The 22,440-nt window shown below is 45.8% G+C and overlaps 1 protein-coding gene across 1 annotated transcript; it reads right to left on the bottom strand.

Annotated features, from left to right (window-relative positions):
- Window positions 1–1,533: 1,533 nt before the first annotated feature.
- LOC133352597 (uncharacterized) lies at window positions 1,534–18,503 on the bottom strand. Its single transcript, XM_061568343.1, has 5 exons — window positions 18,148–18,503; window positions 14,737–14,856; window positions 8,689–8,878; window positions 8,213–8,357; window positions 1,534–5,671 (listed from the first exon to the last, which is right to left on the bottom strand). The coding sequence occupies exons 2-5, from the start codon at window positions 14,840–14,842 to the stop codon at window positions 5,477–5,479; spliced, it is 636 nt and encodes a 211-aa protein (XP_061424327.1). The 5' UTR covers window positions 14,843–14,856; window positions 18,148–18,503; the 3' UTR covers window positions 1,534–5,476.
- Between the last annotated feature and the right edge of the window lie 3,937 nt (window positions 18,504–22,440).

Here is a 22,440-nt window from a genome sequence, read left to right as displayed (position 1 = left end):
CCAGCAACAGCGAGTCGGGCTTCGACAGGCCATAAAAGTAGAAATAATAACTCCCGGGGTCAGGGGACACAAGAAGAAGCAGGCAGACAAAAACCAGAACTGACTCCAAGGTTCAACCGCCCTCACCTACAAGGAGTGACGGAAATTAATGAGGCCTTGAGTTAACGGCGTCAGCTGGACGGCAATAACAACGGCGAGCAGAGATAGGGTGGGGCAAAGACTGCGGGCCTATGGAATGCAACTTCGTGTCAGTAAAGCCCTGACAAACAAGTTAAGTTAAAGACATCACAATACATAATATCGTACATAACATCAATGTTAACGCTATTCACCGTAAACTATATTCCGCTTATATAACCATGCAGACACCAAGGAATACGAATTCCTAGGATCAAGAACTTACCCTTAACCTAAGATATCGGAAATAAATTAATAATAATAAGCATATGCATGAAAAGACAAAAGTAAAACTTATGGAAAAGCCAGGATAACGGGATGAATCACCACCAGGTCGAATATAAATACATAATAAAAAAAAAAACGATGTTAAACCCAGGGTCGGAGAGAAAGGGAGATCCCGGCCGTCTTTGTATCCCCGCAGCGCGGGATAGGAGTGTGTATACGTTCGGGGAAACACCTCCACTTGAGTCAAGCACCACGATGGGAAACGACAGACCTTAGGTTACATACAGAATCATAACTGTGAAATAGTAAGGGACAAATGTTAACTTAAAACTTCTTAACCATTTCTTTGTGCGCCGGGTCGGAGAGAGTGTTGCCCCTCCCTCCAGGTTGTGCAACACGAACAAAGACGCCTATGAGACGATTTGTAACGTCTGTGTTTTGGGTTCATGAAGAAGGCCAGACAAGAGATAATATTGCACCCAGACAGAGAGACGACTTCGAGGCAATTTGTAACATCTGATTGTTTGCTCGTGGGTTTTATGGAGGGAGTGTGACAACGGAATATACCGTACGGACACACACATGGACACACCTGCCTACGGACAGATCCTGACACAGCAAAAATCGAAAGAAGCCCCGCCTTGTGGGCGGGATCCAGGGGGATTTTTCGGCATAAAGGAAAGGATCCTGAGCATTGGAAATTAGTGCGACCAGCGGGTCGGCTCACGTGGGGAGTGCGACCAGCGGGTCGGCTCAGGAGCGAGCTCGACCGGGAGGGTCGGCTCAGGAGCGAGTGCGACCAGCGGGTCGGCTCACGTGGGGGGTGCGACCAGCGGGTCGGCTCAGGAGCGAGCTCGACCGGGAGGGTCGGCTCAGGAGCGAGTGCGACCAGCGGGTCGGCTCGACTCATCTTCAGCTCGTCTGGGACTCAGCCGAGTTCGATCGGCTTACCAAAGCCGGCTCTCGGGGCTCGACTCAAGCGGCTCCCCATCTCCTCTGCAGGCGGGCAAGACCCGCTTGACAGCTCAACTCGGCCTGCGTGGGTCAACCTCTGCCGAGTCGGAGGTCTCTGCTGCCGCCGGAGTGGTGAGGGTCGCGGTTTGGCGACGAGGCTCCAGTGCACACCCTAGTCGACGACAACACTGCACGCTGCGAGCGAGTTGTGGGCGCCACCTACCGACCGGGTTCCGAACTGCGACAGCGTATCAACGGGCATCCGAACCAGTTCACCACGGTGACAGGGGAGCGACTGATACGTATGACGCGCACCGCCCCCTCACCACACGACCACCAGGCGTCTGTTTGACATAAAGAATCGACTCCGAACACTGACTATTCAAGACAACTCTTACCACTCAAACACACTCGAACCCATAAGCCATCTGTGGCTGGGAAGGCATCACAACGAGACCGAGTGATGGCCATCCGTCGTTTATAAAGTATTCGTAATTTTTATCTTTAATATTTAGTGGGCTGTACTCTTAATCGCATAAATTCCCAACAGATCCATCAATACGAACTGATTCTTGGCACCTCCTTCCGCCGAGCCACGCTCACGTGGGGAGTGGTGGCCCACCGGATCCTTATCAGGTGATCTGGTCCCCAATTAGTAAACTTGGTATAAGATAACGATCTTCGGAAAAGGAGCACCGTCGCAGGCCCTTACTCCGAGCCGTTCTGTTGTCAGATAACCTGCCGATGTATCTGTTGAGATTGGTGCCTTTAAGAATAATAACTGTTTTTGATTGTGTTTTTTTATCGCCGTATAATCTTTCAAGTATCTTTCAGTCATAATCGCCGCACGTACTCGCATCCTCTACAGAATATTCAACTGTCCCGTGACCCAAGGTGCTAACAACGTGATAAGGGTTGCGTATGATCAATAAGGAGTGCGGTACTGCGTGAACAATATTGAGCATAATCATTCATTAACGTTAAGGTTTTCTTAGCATAGTATTTGCATATTTTAACGACTCTCTCTCACTAACAACCATCGCGTTATGCGGGATCCATGTGCCGTTGTCAAAGTGAAATCAGACAATCGTTGATGATACTGTATTGATGCCGTGTTGACGTTCCGGGATTGAGAGTTCGCATACTATATCATAGTTAAGGTTGAATTAGTAATAAATTGATCAATACAGAAGTGGTTGTGTGATTCTTTCCTGAAATCTATGCATAAGATCTGCTTCTGCGTTGAGATCTGAACTTGGTGACCTTAATAAACACACTAATACATACTCAGTAAATGTTAAAGCGATAACGGGGTGAACCGGGGACCTAAAATATAACCACGAATATACACTCTGGGAATGTTAAAGCGAGAATGAGACGAACCTAGACAACGATGCCGAGTTAATCTAAGTTAATCTTGCATACTTACACCACACCTGCATAACTGCATACGATTAATTGCCTTATTCCGATCGATAACCCACCCTCGTCACCGAGGCGGGGTCTGGTTATCATAACGACTTGCATTATCATAATTACACCCACTCGCATAATTAATACGATTACCTCTCGAATTGGCATAATTAAAATGTGCATAATTACATAAATTAACATATTTCTGGATAATTACACATTTGGCCAAATTTCATTTAATTATTATTATTTTCACTGAATATTCATAACCCACATATACAACATAATAATTTCACCCACGCACGCATACAACATAACAAATTTCGATAACCAACATATACAACAATAGCCAGTTATGACTTAAACTGGTAGATAACATCCTTCCAATGATTGCTCAGTTTGTACCCATCTTCTCGATTGAAATTGTGTCTGTGTCTATATATATGGATGGCTTCATGAACGAATCTTTGTTGATAGCCAGTGGGCTTGCAAAGTACCTTCGTCTTAGATAAATAAATTTCGTGTGAGCCCACCGCATTAAAACAATCATCAGCCACGGCCGAGGTATTGGTCCTACCGTGTTTAAGATCTGCCTTATGTTCACGAACACGGTCCGAGACATGTCGCTTAGTATCCCCAATGTAACTACTGCCGCAGACACAACTTAGTTTGTAGACGCTGGAGTAATGCTCGTCAGGGAACACATCCTTCACAGATGGGATCAGATCACAAATTTTACGTACTATGTTAAATCGAACCTGGATCTTTTGTTTGTACATGATTTTGGACATCTCTTGAGTGACCTCTGCTATGTATGGCAAGGTGATGGTTTTGATTGGGTCCTCAGATGGTTCTTTCTCAACGGTTGGGGTGATAGCTTTATGGATTGTGGAGTCTGAGAGCTTGGTGTACATGTTCCAGTTCACTGGCTAGGTGATGACAGTCGTAAATACATCGAGCTCTATGGTATCGAGTTTTGATGAGGGAATTCTTCTGAGATGGATGGTGGTGGGAGTCAGGTTTTAGATATGCATCCGTATGGGTGGCTTTCCTGTAGACAGAGTGTCCCATTGAACCATCTGGTCTCTTTTTGATTAGAACATCCAAGAATGGTTGCTTGGTGTTCTTTTCCGCCTCCATAACTGGCTATGATGTTCCTATCCTACCACCTTCCGATGTTAGTTGTGCTTTACGCCCATTTCAAACTTGCGCATTCACATGATTCACACCAAAACAGCTTCTTCGCACACCGACCCCTCGGTTGCGGCTCTGTGATTCTCCATTAACATGCTAATCTCTCATTAACATGCTAATTTTCACCTGGCAGCCCTTTGATTGAGGGAAAACCAACCACCGTTGGGTTGGCTGCCCACCACTTTCATTAACATTGGCTGCTGACATTTGGGGTACGCCCATTTCAAACCCTTATAAATAGTTTGCCTTTGGAAGCTAATCCCCCTTTTCCTGAAGACAACCGTTTGTGTTGCGATCGAAACGTCGTAGTTTCAGTTTTTTGTAATTTTCTTTGAACCTATCTACGTGACTTTACGGAAAGACCCAAAGAATAGTAGTTTCATTGCTGGGGTAATGATTCATGCTATGGCTATGAAAAAGATTGGCTTAAAGATAGGGCTAGGGTAGGGGCCTGGGCTTTTAAAGTTATAATTTGAGTTTGTACAATTAGTGCGAGTGTTTTTGCTGCAGTTACTTTACTTATTTTGTTTAATTGTCCAGGAGCACCACCCTGAGTAGTAGGACTCTTTTTTCAGGAGGGTCCTGCAATGCGTTTTTATTTTGAGAAGATGTCAGCCAGTGTCCTCTCGCCTGTAACCATCGGATATGCAATGGATCCAATAAAAAAAATGTCATACAATTTGTGAGTGTTTATACAAGAGCCATGAACCAGGGCACCTGGAGAAAACCCACGCATGTGAGGGGGAAACATTATCCCTGTATATATGGAAATAAATGATGATTAAATTTCGATTTAAAGCTTTCGTGACTGCAGGGATTCATCTTCTTGGTTCTTTCGGTAAAGTCACGTAGAAGGGAACTAATAAAATAATAAAAAATAAAACATAATTTTATTATGCTTTAATTTTTATTGACTTTACCGAAAAAACCAAGAAAATGATGATTAGTCCACTTGCTGTACCGCCATTTCCTGGCAAGTCAGGGGATGGCTCCTGCTCGACGCCGACGGGGAGTTTCACAGCATTCGTGCAATCAATCATTGTCATGACTATGGGTGGAAGTTATTTCTAAGGTGAGGGCTATGGATAACAAGGTTACCCGTGGTCATGTGGATTTTTCTCCCGGTCTTCTGGTTTTTCCCTCCACATTTAGAAACATGACTTTACAGTATTTGGCTGCTACACATTTGCACATGATAAGCCACTTCGTTGAGCTATTATTTACGGCCAAGTCGCTTCTGAAAAAGAACTAATACCTCAGTGGGCCTTAACTGTTAAAATAAAAAGAATAAAAATAGTAAACTACCCATAGGACTAGGATTACTATGAGGACTAGCTTATTTTTAACATTACATTACACGACCTTTTTCACGTCATATCCCGTTACCCTCGTCACAGTGCCCATCAGGACTCTTCTCGGTGAGCCTTAAACCACGTGTGTTTCAGCTGGGAAATATTCACCAGTCGACCCCCTGACAGGAAAAGGAGATGAGCGAAGAATCGCATCAGCGTCAACGTCCCAGAGCGTCCCTAGGCACGTGCAGCGTCTCCATCTGGGCGAGCAGGAATTCACGCGTGTGGTCGCACAGCGACTCGAGGTGTGCCTGCAGCGCCGACAGCTGGATGTGCGCTGTGGCCAGCTCCAGCTGTAGCCGCGAGTTCTCCGCATGCAGCGTGGCGTTCTCCGCCTCAAAGTCGTTGCACCGCTACACAAGACCAACGGCAGCACAGCAGAGGTCAGAAGGATCGGCGTCGCGTTACGCATACAACCCTACGTGAATGTGCGTATGTGTGTTGAACTTATTTAGCACCGTATGTAGCCGACCGTGCTAAATTACAGGAGAGCCTCCTAGAATCTGCATTCCCGGTGAAACTTTGCACTTGGTTTTGTTTTTACTTCATCAAGAAATTTGTCCCAATTGTACTATTGGAGTCACCTCACGAGGTGATGAATCCATTCGGAACTCTCGCACAGCAGCGCGATCGTCCGTGCTAAAGAACGGCCCACCCAAGCAGATATCACAGATATACCTCTGAGATTTCTTCACATGACCTCTGGTCCAAAAAGTAGGGGACAGCAATTTCCCACCCAAAACTACCCGAGAGAGCAATAAATATTGCATGACAGGATAACTGACATTTTGTTATTCTAAGAGCTGGAATTTAACCACATTTAGTACAAACCAAATCAATGTATGGGTTTTCATGTGCAGTCATTAGTATGCAGTCATTAGTATTAGTATGCAGTCATTTATTTTTTACCTACGTGACTTTACCGAAAAAATCTAAGAGTATGAGTACAGTCATTAGTAATTGGGCTGAGACCTTCAATTCGCTGCAATTACATGTTAGAAGCATGTTTAATTACTGACAACTGCTTGGATTCAAACCCAGGATTTCCAACTAAGTGCTCTGACCTCTTAGCCACCTGACCAAATTTTATTTGACAAGAGACACATCATAAGATTTCAAAGGCACCAACAAGCATGAGTTGTTGGTACCGTACCAAGATTGTTGGTACGGAGAGATCCCCATATAGCAGTGGAGTTGGACTGACATGAGCGGTACATATACTTGTGGTGCCCCGACCGCGGAGCAACTCCGCAAGTGCTGCGATTCTCCCCTACCCCTCCGCCTGAGCACACGCACGCACGCAGCACACACACACGTAGTGTCCCAGTGGGGGATCGCCTGACACAACGGGTTTTCATCCGAAGGGCCCCTAGGTGGGAAGTCCCGTGCTTTCCCAGTGCCAGAAAATTGGCCAACCCTCCCAGGACAAATAAGATTGTGGCGCCCCTAAATTGGCTTAAAATTGTATGGGCGCACCAAGGTTCACCGGGCCAGCCACAATGAGTCACGCACGACATTGGGGAAAGGGCTGGGGTGAAATATTAAGCGAGCAGACCAGACAATGAGGGTGGGGGGGGGGAATCTAGCGTCTCCGACCAAGTACACACTGACCGGGTGTGTATACGCCAGTCAGCACGCCCTCCCAGATTAAACCGGCTGAGTCAGGGATTAATGGGTATGGGCGCAAAGACAATGGGACAAAAAAGAATATAATGTAATGCTCCATGTAAGAACAGAAAAACTTTGAAAATCACAGGTAGGCGCACGATTGGCTGCGCAGGATAATGTAACCCCGGATGGGTTTTTTCGAAATCAAGGGGCATAAAAAAAGGAACCCGAAACGGTTCAAGTCAGTTCTCCTCTCCAACCTCTCGGCCGCTAAGACCGACTCCCTGCGGCCTGCCTCAAGCTGCTCACAGCATCCGTGCGATGCCAGCGAGTGCTGCTACGAGGCAGTGATAAGCAAGGTTTTTTCGTCATCCTCCCTCCAACTATCACAGCGTCCATGCGATGCCGTGAGTACAGCTGCGAGGTACGTGATAGAGTGTGTGAGTGTTTGAGGAATTGGATAGTAGTAGGGTAGGTTCTGCTCGCAGAAAATTACCTCCGGGCAGTGCAGGGATTTGCGCCGTGAATTAACGTTAGCACAGAGCCTCGGTGTGGTGTGAGTGATTTATGTGTAGAGCTGCTGCGTGGGCGGACACGTGGCAATAGTGAGGGCAGAGCCGCAGCACGAGCGCTCGTTGAGATAATCGCCTGGAGGTGCGTGCGCGTTCACGCAGCTGCTGTAGCGTTAACTGTTGTGTGTGTAGGTGTGAGTCTTAGTGTGGGTGCCGGGTAGCGTATAACTACCCACCGGCACGCGCGTGTTCGCGCCACCGCCGTAGTGCTAGTCTTTGTGCGGACGCGGATTTGGATATAACCACCCGCAGGCGCGCACGCGTGTTCGCGTAGACGCTAGCGTTAGCTGTAGTGTGTGTTAAGAGGAAACCGTTCGCAGGTGTGGGTGCGGTCGTACAGGTGTGTGCCGCATTGGCGTGAGTGTTGGTGTGTGTGCGAGTGAGGACTAACTCTGTACGGCGGCAGGCCAATAGTTTTTTCATGTCTCTCAGAGAGGGCATTAGCGCGGGGGGACCAATCACCCGGTCGGCGGGGGCCCGGCGGGGGCCCGGCGGGAGCCAATCGACGCGGTGGAGGAGTGAGTGGAGACGGGAGTGGAAAGGGCGGACGTCGCACCCCACCTGCCCGGCGAGGGCGGTGGGGTGGACGTCGGCCCCCACATACTCATGTTTCCTGAAGTGAGCTGACTCCTGTGCGGCCGCAATCATTCTATTCTAATTCGGATTTATATAGCGCCCTTTCCAGGGCACTTTAAAATGAGCAGTGGTGGTCACCTCCTCGGCCTGGAGGGCCCTGCGCAGGGTGCCGTGCGGCACGGGCCCCGGCCGGGTCGGTGGGGCGGCCCTGCGGTTGAGCGAGCAGCCACAGCTGGCCGCCCGGGGCCGCCCCATGCTCGATTCGCACAGCAGAGGTCGCGATCTGTGCGGGAAAAGCACGTTAGTGGGGAGAGTGAGCCACCACGTTGAGAAAAATGTCAAGAGATCCAAAGCTTCCGATGTCAACGCACTTATCCAACATTTCATACCTTCTACGAGGTTCTAAAACTGTTTTATGGTTGTTGCCCGACCCTCAAGGTCCACTCTTGCAGTATTCCACCATGTGGGTTTAGGTTGCTCTCTTTTTCACTGACATCTGGGTGACCATTACAAAGCCTTTATTGGTAACTTGCCCGACATGCCTCCTGCACGGTGTTGTGGTTTCAGAGGGGATGGTATTGTTTCCTGTACCCCGTCGTGCACAGACATCTTACCTGGGGAAGGTATGCAGAGCTGAGGCAGAGGGCGCATCCCACGGAGAGCCCAGCTGAGTAGGCCACAGCCGTGTCGTTGACTCGGCCTTTTGTTTTTCCAGGTTTGCTTGCTCGGCCTGCCTGTGTATTTGGCTCTCTGGTTTCCTGAAGTCCCAGCATGGCTCAGGGAGCCTCTGCTCTGACTCCATCACTGTGAACAGGATGTGGGCTGTTAGGGTTTTTCTGTTGCCATAAAAAATAATGACAGAACCAAGTATTTGCATGAAGGAAGCGGAAATGTCTGCTCCTATAACCTTGACACAGTTGAAGGTTAAATGCTGTGATTTAACCTTCATCGTAATGATTCAGAATTTAGCGTTTGTATATTCTTGAATATACGATGTTATGGTCACTAACCAAGAACACATTTCTTGAAAAAAGCACATGTGAATCTGCTGGGAGTTTACCCTGGGCCCTCGAGGTCAGAAAAAAAAAATTCGAACATAACGTGTAAGGCTAGGGTTTGAATTTTGGGGATATCACCTCTAAAATGCATAATTGGAGAAACTCCCAAAGGCCCAAACCAAGATGTCCTTCCTACCTTCCTGGTGGACCAGTGGGTCTAAGAGTCCATAGTTTTCTGAGCAAGCTACTGCCTTCAGCGGGAGCCTTTTGCATGTTGCGCAAAGATCACCCCAGCTTAGGAACATATTCTTCCCAATTCTGGTGTCCCCGGTGATGGTAACGTTTCATGAAACTACTGATGTCTCGATTTCCATGTTCCATCCAGACCTAGGCACGACGCCACACCCCATCACCATTAGAACACGCTACAACCTCGGGGTTTTATATGTGTATGTTGAACTTCCTTCGCACCGTACGTAGCCAACCATGCTGATCGAAGGTGTGGGGGAAGGACAACAAACTAAGCACAAGAAGCAGTTCTCAAGAAATTCGTTTTCAATTGCAATTACATCCAAACTTTGTCTTACACAAAAGCAGGATAGTCTCTCAATGGGGTCCACCCCATGTTCGGGTTGGCAGGATGCAACATAAAGCAAATAAAATGAATCGTTAACCTATGAATAAAAAATAAGCATATAGTGATATCGTTATTTACGTGGTCCTCGAATCCGCCTGATATCTGAATCACAAACATAGACTCTGACATAGAACACGAAATGAAAGCTGAAATGTACAGTATACAAGGAAGCATGGAGACATTAATGAAGAGAATCATATTGCGAGACAAAAGAGGAATATGTGGATAAGAGAACAAATGCAAATTAGATGCATCATTTTGATTTAAAGCTTTCGTGACTGCAGGGATTCATCTTCTTGGTTCTTTCGGTAAAGTCACGTAGAAGGGAAGTAATAAAATAATACAAATAAAACATAATAAAATTATTCTCACGACGTTTCGGCCACAACGCAAGCAGCCGTCCTCAGGTGAAAACCAGGTCCGTCGAGGCGACAGAGTCTGAATGAAACAGCACACGTGCTTGGAGCAAATCTATATATATAAAATCGTTCATGTCTGTCTGTCTGTGTGTGTGTGTGTGTATTTCGGCCCATACGCACTTTCATTGGACGGCGGTTGCCCCTGGCAACGGCTAGCCACGCCTTCGCCGCTTTCATTGGACCTGGCAACGGCTAGCGACGCCTTCGCCAAGGGCTGCAGTTTCATTGGACGGCGGTTGCCCCTGCCAACGGCTAGCCACGCCTTCGCCACTTTCATAAGCTCCGTATTTAATTAAATAATAGCCATTACACAGTATTGTTGGAGCGCTGAGGGGGGGGGAAGGAACGCCACCCGTACCCTGCCTCTTCCAAGCCGACAATTTTAGGCGAGGCCGCAGGCTTTGCACGCTACTAGGCCTCGACACCCACCACGCCACTCTGAGGTAAATTCATCAAAGTTTTTCCTACTCTTCACTACACCCCCACCACAATGTGTGCTATTAATATTACTTTTAAACCCAACGCGCCAACAATCGATTACTTTAATGTTCACTGTACAAATACTCATTAAGCTGGGTGAGCGTACTGCCAGTCTATCATGTACACTGTAGCCTGCTTATTAAGCTCGGTGAGCGTACTGGCACTCTATCATGTACACTCTAGCCTGCTTATGAAGCTGACTGCGTGTACTGGCAGTCTATAATGTGGACTGTAGCCTGGTTATTATAATCGATTCTTTATATGTTCTTTGTACAAACAGTCATTAAGCTGCTTGAGCGACCCCAGTTCGATTCCAACTCACGCCCACCACCGCTGACGATTATTTGAAACGGACCTGGCCCTCCCCTAGGTCCACTCAGCCTCAAACGCGTAACTGCTGTCGTGTGTGAACATCGTCACTGGGGAGACAAAGGCGGCGGGGCATCGTGGATCCAAGTCCCGGGCGAAGCCGGGTCATGTGTATGTGTGTTTGTGTTTATGTGTATGTCTGTGTGTCTCTATGTATGTGTGTATGTATGTGTATGTATGTGTTTGTGTGTATGTGTGTGTGTATGTATGTGGGTTTTTTTTATGTCTTTATGTGTATGTCTGCGTGTCTCTATGTATGTGTGTATGTACGTGTGTGCATGTGTTTGTGTGTATGTATGTGTGTGTCTATGTATGTGTGTGTATGTGTTTTTGTGTATGTATGTGTGTGTATGTATGTGTGTTATGTGTCTGTCTGTGTCTGCATGTATGTGTGTGTGTATTGTGTATGTGTTTGTGTGCATGTATGTGTGTGTTTGTGTGTATGTGTATGTCTGTGTGTATGTGTTTGTGTGTATGTGTGTGTATGTGTTTGTATGTGTTTGTGTGTTTACGCTCGCATTACACAAATGTGTTGCTGGTCTAAGGCGTTCCTCGCACAGCATTGCCGCTTTATTATTTCAGTCGTTTACTGCCTTACGCACCCTGAAAGTCGTGTGTGTCTGCAGCAAGCGCGTGTATGTGTACCTATGGACGCGCGCGCGTGTGTTGTGTAGGGGGAACGGTAGTGTAGTGCTTAGCGTGCTGTCTGTGTCTGTATGTGTGTGTGTGTCTGTCTGTGTCTGTCTGTGTGTGTCTGCGTGTGTCTGTGTGTGTGTCTGTGTGTGTGCGTGTGTGGTGTGTGGGGAACGGTAGTGTAGTGCTTAGCGTGCTGTCTGTGTCTGTATGTGTGTGTGTGTCTGTCTGTGTCTGTCTGTGTGTGTCTGCGTGTGTCTGTGTGTGTGTCTGTGCGTGTGTGGTGTGTGAGGAGCGGTGGGTGTAGTGCTTAACGCTACGCTGCGCTACCAACCCGGCGAACCCAGTTCCATTCCCGCTCACGGCCACCACCGGTGACGATTATTTGAACCTCCCCTAGGTCCACTCAGCCTCAAACGAGTAACTGGTGTGGCGTATTAACATCGGCACTTGGGAGACAAAGGCGGCTGGGCGTGGTAGATCCAAGTCCCAGGCGAAGCCGGGTCATGTGTATGTGTTTATGTGTATGTCTGTGTGTCTGTATGCATGTGTGTTTGTATGTGTGTGTATGTGTTTGTGTGTATGTCTGTGTGTGTATGTATGTCGGTTTTGCCGCCGTGGTGGATCCAAGTCCCGGGCGAAGCCGGGTCATGTGTATGTGTTTATGTGTATGTCTGTGTGTCTGTATGCATGTGTGTATGTATGTGTGTGTATGTGTTTGTGTGTATGTCTGTGTGTGTATGTATGTCGGTTTTGCCGCCGTGGTGGATCCAAGTCCCGGGCGAAGCCGGGTCATGTGTATGTGTGTATGTGTTTATGTGTATGTCTGTGTGTCTGTATGCATGTGTGTATGTATGTGTGTGCATGTGTTTGTGTGTATGTATGTGTGTGTGTATGTATGTGGGTTTTTTTGTATGTGTTTATGTGTATGTCTGCGTGCCTGTATGTATGTGTGTATGTACGTCTGTGGATGTGTTCGTGTGTATGTATGTGTGTGTCTATGTATGTGTGTGTATGTGTTTCTGTGTTTGTATGTGTGTGTATGTATGTGTGTTATGTGTCTGTCTGTGTGTCTGCATGTATGTGTGTGTGTATTGTGTATGTGTTTGTGTGTGTTTGTGTGTTTACGCTCGCATTACACAAATGTATAATGCGGGTCTAAGGCGTTCCTTACACAGCATTGCCGCTTTATTATTTCAGTCGTTTACTGCCGTATGCACCCTGAAAGTCGTGTGTGTCTGCAGCAAGCGCGTGTATGTGTACCTATGGACGCGCGCGCGTGTGTTGTGTAGGGGGAACGGTAGTGTAGTGCTTAGCGTGCTGTCTGTGTCTGTATGTGTGTGTGTGTCTGTCTGTGTCTGTCTGTGTGTGTCTGCGTGTGTCTGTGTGTGTGTCTGTGCGTGTGTGGTGTGTGAGGAGCGGTGGGTGTAGTGCTTAACGCTACGCTGCGCTACCAACCCGGCAAACCCAGTTCGATTCCCGCTCACGGCCACCAGCGGTGACGATTATTTGAACCTCCCCTAGGTCGACTCTGCCTCAGATGAGTAACTTAACTACTGTAGCGTATTAACATCGCCACTGGGGAGACAAAGGCGGCCGGCCGTGGTAGATACAAGTCCCGGGCGAAGCCGGGTAGTACAGCTAGTATATATATAAGCTGGGCGCCTTGACAAAGGAATTTGCATATCAAGAGGAATTTAGCATATTTATGGGAAATGCAGGAATGTGATTAGTACTACATATGCATGTGCATTATGCAGGATTAACAGCATCAAAGGGAGCTGCAGTTGCTGCTGCTGCAGTTGCTGCTGCTGCAGTTTCTGCTGCTGCTGCAGTTGCTGCTGCTGCTGCAGTTGCTGCTGCTGCAGTTGCTGCTGCTGCTGCAGTTGCTGCCTTATCAATTTTAATATAACACTATGTATTATTCTACCCACCCTAATGTGTATCACACTGCTATATATTTACCATACAATTACGACACCATACATTACTCTGCACACTGCACCATGCCAGTGAGTGGAACGCGGTCTGAAAGTCACCGTAAACGTGAACACAATCAGTTAAGATCCGAAATGGTTTATTACGTCCTTCCAATGATTTCTAAGCCAGAATCCATCTTCTCGGTTGAAATTGTCTCTGTGTTTGTATATGTATATGTGGATCGCCTCATGAACGAATCTCTCATGATAGCCAGATGGCTTGCAGAGAACCTCTGTCTTGGAGAAGTCAATGTCATGTGAGCCCACTGAATTGTAACAGTGATCTGTCACGGCTGAGGTGTTTGTCCTACCGTGTTTCAGGTCTGCTTTATGTTCACGGATGCGGTCCGAGACATGTCGTTTGGTTTCTCCAATGTAACTGCTACCACAGAGGCAACTTAGTTTGTAGACGCCAGGGTACTGTATGTCTGGAACCACGTCTTTTACAGACGGGACCAGATCACGGATTTTATGTACTGTGTTGAATCGGACCTTCATCTTGTGTTTAATCAGGATTTTGGAGATTTTTTTTTGTGACCCCAGCAATGTAGGGTAAGGTGATGGTCTTGAAAGGCTCCTCAACAGGATCCTTCTTGATGGTTGGAGTGATGGCCTTGCGGATTGTGTAGTCGGAGTAACCATTAGCCTTAAGAGCTTGGCGTACGTGTTTAAGTTCACTGCCAATGTGTTCCTGGTCGGAAATGCATTGGGCTCTATGGTATAGAGTCTTGATGAGGGAATTCTTCTGGGGATGGATGGTGGTGGGAATCCGGTTTTAGGTAAGCATCCGTATGGGTGGCTTTCCTGTAGACAGAGTGGCTCATTGAACCATCAGGTCTCCTTTTAATTAAATTCCTCTTGATATGCAAATTCCTTTGTCAAGGCGCCCAGCTTATATATATATATGCTCCAAGCTCGTGTGCTGTTTCATTCAGACTCTGTCGCCTCGACGGACCTGGTTTTCACCTGAGGACGGCTGCTTGCGTTGTGGCCGAAACGTCGTGAGAATAATTTTATTACGTTTTATTTTTATTATTTTATTACTTCCCTTCTACGTGACTTTACCGAAAGAACCAAGAAGAAAAGTATATGGGCTTGGGTACGATTCATTGCACAAAGCTATCATTTAAGAAAAACTCATACTTACCAGCGCTTTGCGTCATATTGGAGAGATTCTCCAGCAGGTAGCCGAGCTGAGAAGCCTCGAATTCATAATCCTTGAGACTTTGTTTGCTGTTATTGCCGTTTTCCATTTCAGGTCCAGCAACTGTGAGCAAATAAAGTGACACGGTATAATAATAATAATGTATATCTAAACGTAACGTGGCAAGCCATTAAAAGGGGGCTTCAGTACAATAATACAACTTAGATTTACGGTGCAATCATTAACACTACAATTGCATATGCATCTCCAGTTGTGCTCCCTAATCATGCTTTAGATGGAAATCCAGGAACATGCAGCTATAAACAGTAATTCCATATTTGTGGTCTGAGACCACTCTACAGTAATGCAATGTACATGATAACAATATAAACGAATAACATTAACAACGTATATGTTTCACCTCAGGAGCATGCAGATTGTTCACATGTTGCCTTTCTTTGTTAATTAAGCAGAAAAATGTTAAACAGTGCAATTGCATAAAATAATGAAGACTTGCGAGGATTTTTTTATGATTGTTTGGAGACTTACGGAAGTGAATGGGGACAGCAAATTACCGTGTGTGTGATAATAAAACATATATCCCAATAGCACTAAAATCTTAAAATAAGCATTATCTAATCCGTTACTGGTCATATCTCATGCAGGGAAGGCAATAATCCATATCTTCACTACCCTACCGTGTCTCCTTTCAATAGTTGTTTACAATGCCAGTTCGTCGTTGCACCTAATGCTGAAGTTTTGCCCTAACTTTAATGCGGTAATGTTTCTTGGACACCTAAGGAATTTTTTTTTTAAAAACCCACCAAATACGACGCGAAAAAACGACTGCAATTCATAAACGCTGTACACTATATTGCAACAAGGAGCAGTGAACGTCTGGAGATTTGTGTGCAAAAACTGTGGTCACCAGTCTGTAACAAAAAATTATCCCCTTAATCCTGTTGCTGCTGCTCCTCCTGCTGCTGCCGCCACATTCGGGGCCCTGATCTCTGAAAAGGCTCTCAGCTCAATGTAGGGAGACGAACAAAAAATGAATATTGTGCATCTTGACTCTGACCAACAATAAGGTGCACCCTAGTAATTGAGTAGTACAGTGACGTATGTTAATGCTGAAAATACGTTTCTATGTCGATTTATGTGTGTTTGTGGGAGGGCAAATTTGCTCGTATGGAGAGGTTGGCCTCTGCCATGGAAATATGAAATTTCCACCATGGGATCTGAGGGCATTAATTTGCTCGAAACACATACACTGTATTATTACAATCCCTCTTACCACGAAGTGAACTGACTGTAAAAATCTATCTATTTATGTCCCTCTTTATGCTAGAATCTTCAATTTCCTCTGCCTGGCTCTGCCTATATTCAATGCGATAGTTAGCCAGTCTAACTCGAACCTCTTACTTTGGCTATTTCAACTTAGCCTGCATCCTCCCATGTTGTTTATTAGACTATTCTATTCTTCTGAGTGAAAACTGTGTTCCTCCTCAATCACTCCTGAAGAATAACATATATTCCACCATCACAACCACAGTTGATGTTCTCCTTATACAACCAGCTCATGTGCAGTTTACGAGATGGATCGTAACTTCACAGGACCGTGAAAGATGGCGACAAACTTGGGTACGATTTCACACAGCAGTGGATTTATCATGGCTGACGACGATGACCGGAGTTGGGAAACGTCATGAGTCAGAATCACCTGACAGTGATAGGGGCTTTGAAAAATGGGCTTCGTTGGACCTTTCAGCGTGATAAAGCTATCCGAGGCAGAGGCCAGTGGGCGCACACATACACGTGGAAGAACTATTGAGGATTAGCCACTCCTCTTCTCCTCGCACTACCACCACCGCCTCCCTCCCTCTGCTCCTCAATATTGTTTTTTTTTACATCCCCAAATTCTGCACGAACAGAATTAGATTCAAAAACGTAATTACTTGAAAAGCATGTCCAGCACCATTGTTATGTTGCAGCAACAGATCAATGTCGCGATGTCGTCACGGCCAACGCTGTAGATGCCACCACACCTCGCATTCTAAATTTGGAGGGAAAAACCGGAGGACCCCCGGAGAAAAATCCACGCGACCACGGGGAATAACATGCAAACTCCAAATATACAGCAGGCGTCAGGGTTGGGATCGAACTCACGGCCTCCTGTATACCAGGCAAGGCAGTTAACATCTTGCCACCGTGGCCCCCTAAGATCTGCCCTAACAGTCTCCCACCATCTGGCCTGAGGTCTTCACCTTGGTCACCGGACCGACATAAAACCACTCCAATGCCTGCCTCCGCAAAATAACCCCTTAATAAAGCTAATGTAAACATACAGAATGAGACCACTATATTTATTCAGGGAGAGTTTTTCTCAACTTATGTGCGAGTCCAGGAGTCGGCAACCAACATAACAAGTCGAGCCATTTTGTTAGAATTCGGTCAAATAAACTCAATATTTAAAGAGCTGCAATGAATATGTCTTTATACTGGAGGAATCCGATGAGCTATAAGGCTCTTTTTCTCAGATGCCCCCTGAATATGAAGCAGCCGCAGGTTGCCGACCCCAGTGCTAGCTGGACAAATTGTTAGGTGGAGGTACCCACATTGCACCTTACCATAAGTGGATCAACAGCTGGCTTTGTAGCAGTGTTATCATGGAACAACGAAAATTATATTGTATGAAGCAATTCGTCCAAGGATTGAACCACCAGGTTGGGCATTAAACGAATGTTGACTGAGAGTCCAGTGTACAAGCTAATGCAACTATACACTACTAGCATAACGTTTTATAGAGAAGTCATCAACTGAAACGGCCGTATAAAATGTGTAAACTATTTTTAAAAAGTTGTCTTTATGAACTTTAAAGTCATTAAAGTAAGAAATAAAGCGAGACTGTGCTTGCTAAGTGCGTGCGCGCAATGCAGATGCGTATTAAATATTTACTCAAACGGAACGAGTCGGACATCCTCAACATGAGCTACGCATTTCAAATTCTGTAATGGAGAGCACGTAAAGCTTTTTAAACATCAAAAATAAAACAGCCAATGCGTAAAAGTGTGATCATCGGTTTAGTTGTTTAAGTAACAAGACGAAAGTTTTTTTTTACTACAAACCCTGAAGGCAAGCAGCATGTATGCCACCGGCAATACGAATCACCCAACGCTGCGTCCATGTTTACGCAGACTGGCGAATGCCGTGGATGCACTTACTCGAGAGGTCACCCGCAAGAACCCAGTGGAGCGTTCCAAGCCATCAAGGATGTTTTTATGGGAACAAATCCAGCTGTGTAAACTATTCCAAGCCACTTCCCCGATATCACAGGAGCCAAACTCTCACATTCTTTGCATATTTCCTACGCGTGTTCGACAAAAGAACATATAATTATAATGTAAAAAACCTCACCTCCGCCAAATGAATCCCTCGATATCTTAGTTTCTGGTCGTTTTCAGCGCGGCATCTCTTCCTGCGCAGCACGAAAGAGCGTCCGCTGCTGTGAAAGAACACGGAGCTGGCGGAGAAGGGGGAGCGCAGGGCGCTACGGGGCGGGAGGGAAGTTGCCGTCCCTCTGGTGAAGCTGCGCGCCGCGTTCCGTGGCTCCGCCGCTCTTGGCGTGAGATGGAGAGGAAATGGCTTGCACACTGGGCCCTTGTCTTCCTGCGAGGACAGGCTCTGCCAGCCAGGCTTGACGTTTCCCTCGGAGGAGGGATGAGTGACGCGCAAAGAGCACGCTCAACCTCGCCTCCCGTTGCTTCTGTTGGTCATGAACCCAACCCGCGTGTCCAATTTTCACGACCCGTGAGCCGGGACTCCTCCACTTAAACTGATTGGCCCGTTTTTTGAGGCAGGAATTTTGCAGCTATGCAGCAAGGAAGGAGGAATTCCAGGAATAAAAAAGGGCCAGTGTCGTAATTTACTCGACCCAACGAAAAACCATAAAATGTAAAAATGCAGTGATAAAATGCACACCGGTGCCCTTTTTGTGATACTTGTTAAACAGGGTGACTTGTGGGTGTCAATTAATCTAACCAATATCTGTGAGAACTCTACAATGTTTTCATATTGTAGGAAGTAGTTTTTCTTTTGCAGGAAACGGGGATTAGAGATGATTATTTCTCATAAGTATGCCATCACTCACAATAATTATTAATACCACTAGATATAAAACATTTTTTTATTTTAATAGCCAAGACCCACTGATCTATATTGCTCTTTTTCAGAAGCGATTGGCCACAAATTATAGCTCAACAAAGTGGCTTATCATGTGGAAATGTATAGCAGCCAAATACTCTAAACGCATGGTTCTAAATTGTGGAGGAAAAAAACTCGAGGACCGGCTAAAAATCCACACTACCACGGCGATAACATGCAAACTCCGACTATACAGGCGTCACGATCTCCAGTATACCAGGCCAGGGAGATAACATCTTGCCACCCCGGTACCCCTTAACTTTTTGTCCATCCACTGCTAGATGAAGGCCTCCCCATGCTGCATCAGTAATGGAGTTGTTTGACCATACTTCACCATGCTTGCCGTGATGGGATGGTGAAGGTTTAATTTGCCACAGATGTCAACCATGCCCAAGATTTGAACTCAGATATCCGGGTTCATAGGGAAGTCTTCTAACCACTGCACTACCTTTCCACCACCACTGATAATGCCGTGCAGCTAAGAGCAATGCAACTGCATATCGATGTCAACGTTTGTTATGTTAGCCGTATAAGTAAAACACTCACACACTATGAATGTGTAACCAGTGTAAATGCATGCTCTGTTCTTGCTTTGAGTATTCGGCTGGCAGGAAGCTCCCGAGAAGCTGCTCTCTCACTTTATAAACACCTGCGTAGAGACCAACCAAGCAGAGTTCATACACCAGGGCTTTAACATGTGCAAAAATACACGTCAACACGGTTCACTTTCCTGATAGAGACATTACACCAGGGGCTTCGACAACCCAGCTTAAATAATGTGCATCTCTGGGAATATGCAGATATCGTAAACAGCAGAAACACATTCCTTGCAATGCATAGAAGCAGATAACAACCACGTGAAACTGTGCAGTTAGTGCATTTCTTAGAAACTGCAAATGGATTTAAATCCCGTTCGCTCTTGTATATTTTAGCTGCGAATGTTGCCAGGAAATATGATAAGTAATGTATGAAGGCTATATATTGAATTTATTTCGCACCGGACGTAGCCAACCGTGCTAATCGGGGGAAGGACAACAAACTGAACACAAAAATCAAGTAAATATGGATAGCTGTAGAAATTAGACATTAATTATTTTGTAAATATGCAACCCCTATTCTAGTTTATTCCACATTAAAGCTGCCTCTTCCGTTTTGTTAAATACCTCCATCGTCGTTAGCATTTATGCTCATCTTTTGGCCTGACTTTAGTACTCACTGGGTTCTAAAATTAGAAATATATTTTTTTCTTTTACCAGGTAAAGCCCACTGAGCTATAAAGCTCCTTTTTAGAAGCGAACCTGGCTACAAATTACAGCTCAACAAAGTGGCTTATTACGTGGAAATTTATAGCAGCCAAATATTCTCAATGCGTGTTTCTAAATGTGGAGGGGAAAAACCGCATGACCCAGAGAAATATCCATTCGACTACGGGGAAAACATGCTAACTCCAAATATACAGGGACATGTCCATCACTGTGATGAAGCTGGAGTTTACGTTGTTGTCTTCATTACCCTATAGAAGCATTTCGTTATCCAACATTTACGTGTAAAATGTCTGAGCGTCTCTTTGCTCAAGTGAGCATGAGATGGTGCCCATCTTTCTCGGCAGCTTGTGGCTATTGTTTGTTGCCATCACAAATGAAAAAGAAACCCCGTTGTGACGCACATTTTACCAAGCTCGACCAAGCCACAAATTTATGGCATAGTGACATTAGCCATTGTTTGCATTTCCAAGCAAACCAATGTGCACAACCTCGGATATAATTACAGGAAAGGATTTTTTGTGAGCAGAAAAAAATGTAATACTGTACGCCAATTTTTAAAAAATATTGCGTTAAATTAATAAATAACCCAGATTCATGGCAATTATGAGAACAAACGTCTTCTGAGATGTATGACGTGATGAATGTTCTCTTGTAATCTCCAGTGCTGGTTCTAAAGGGACGCTCTTATGTGACATTAATATCGGTTAACTCCAACTTGGCACATTTGCGAAGTAACGGCTTTAGAACGGTAGCGTCACACAAGAAATGTGGAGGCTGCGAGGGATGCTTCACACACTTGCACGAATACTGACTGAAGGCTGGCGGGACTGCTCAGGCTAGCAGATGTCACGGTAGGCAATTCAATTTCATGGGAATTTATTTGGCCATTGCAGAAATCCCATCAACTTGAATGCAAACAACCGTGGACTCGGTGCCGTTACGGTAATTAATTTAAGTAGGGCTATTGTAGAATAATGCGAAAACGGTCATTGACAAACACAATATTCTTTAGGAGAGTCTGGGAAACCTTCATAGTCATATCCTGTGTAATCTTAAAACATTCCTTTGGAAAGTCTTTAGGGAGGCTTTAATAGGGGACTTAAAAAAAAAACTTGTGATAAATAGAATCTGTACCAAGAGTTTAACTTGTTGCATATGTTGTACTTGTGTACTATTTTTAATTACGGCACGTATTCCCAGATTGTGTTTAAAATACATAACGTCACCAATGAATGCATAATAAGTACAGTCGGGATGTGTGCATATTGCAACTACACAAAGGCTGAGGTGAAGGGCTGAGGGACAGAATCCCTCGCAGCCTCCACATTTCTTGAGCAACACACCCACGTTTCAAAGGTCATGGGTTCAGCTGGAAAATCCCAGAATTTGGCTCATAGCTGTGGGAACGGCGTTACAAGCGCTTCTGCCCCTGGGGAAAATGCGAAGCCTGTCATCCCATTGGCACGTAGACTTCAAAGATCCCTGGACTTGAAGGTGGCTGGGCAGCTCAGAGATGGATAATACTATGCCTGCGGTCTTTGAACCAATGCAGCAATGCTGGATATTCGTCATGAGCTTCTAAGATACAACCAGATGTTCGTGTACAATAAACGTTGATGGCCTTAGCCTCATCAACAAGCACTGTAAAAAAGGACAATAGGCCGTTTTCCACTTGTTTTTGAGCGACGCTCCTGTTCACATCAGTCGTGCAACTGCTGTGATGTAATTAAAGCTGTAGTAGCTGTCACCGTTGTCATTTGCCACGATCAACAGCCTTTGCAGCATTTATTTATTATGAAGCCTGTCATCCTATTGTACGCGCGAGGTTTAGCAACGTGACAAGCGAACTTGAATACGGCGTAATGTTGCCGCTGTTATAGAGTTTTGCACTTGATTTTCCCCAGCGTAACTCTAAGGGTCAGTGCCCAATTCAGGATTACTCGGACCCTGGGAAAACTGAACGCTGGATTGGAAACAGACCTTGGAAGTTGGGTTTCAACTGCATCAGCTGCAGTCTTGCAGTAGAAAGTCGAGGATTAAGGGATGTACTGATACCTAGAGCATTGGCCGTTTTCCAACCTCTTAATTTCCAGTGGTGAAGTGGTGATGATACCGAAGGTCATCACGGAGAAAACTATTCAATGGTGACGCCAGAGCTACTGTAACTGTGCACAGAGCAAATCACCTGTGTGCCTGCATGGTTAGAAAGATCTGTGGTGAAAGCCGACAAATATCTTGATGA

Source organism: Lethenteron reissneri, chromosome 41 (assembly GCF_015708825.2).
Source record: "Lethenteron reissneri isolate LAM-NWPU_2019-01 chromosome 41, ASM1570882v1, whole genome shotgun sequence".
In the NCBI taxonomy this organism is placed as follows: Eukaryota; Metazoa; Chordata; class Hyperoartia; order Petromyzontiformes; family Petromyzontidae; genus Lethenteron; species Lethenteron reissneri.
This window is presented reverse-complemented; position numbering and strand designations above follow the sequence as displayed.

What these genes read in the sequence shown, in the direction of transcription:
- LOC133352597 (XM_061568343.1), bottom strand. Translation starts at nt 14,842, where the DNA reads ATGGAAAACGGCAATAACAGCAAACAAAGTCTCAAGGATTATGAATTC. An exon ending in CAATATGACGCAAAGCGCTG is followed by an intron (nt 8,879 to 14,736) that starts GTAAGTATGAGT and finishes TCCTGTTCACAG; the next exon opens with TGATGGAGTCAGAGCAGAGG. An exon ending in GCTCTGCATACCTTCCCCAG is followed by an intron (nt 8,358 to 8,688) that starts GTAAGATGTCTG and finishes TTTCCCGCACAG; the next exon opens with ATCGCGACCTCTGCTGTGCG.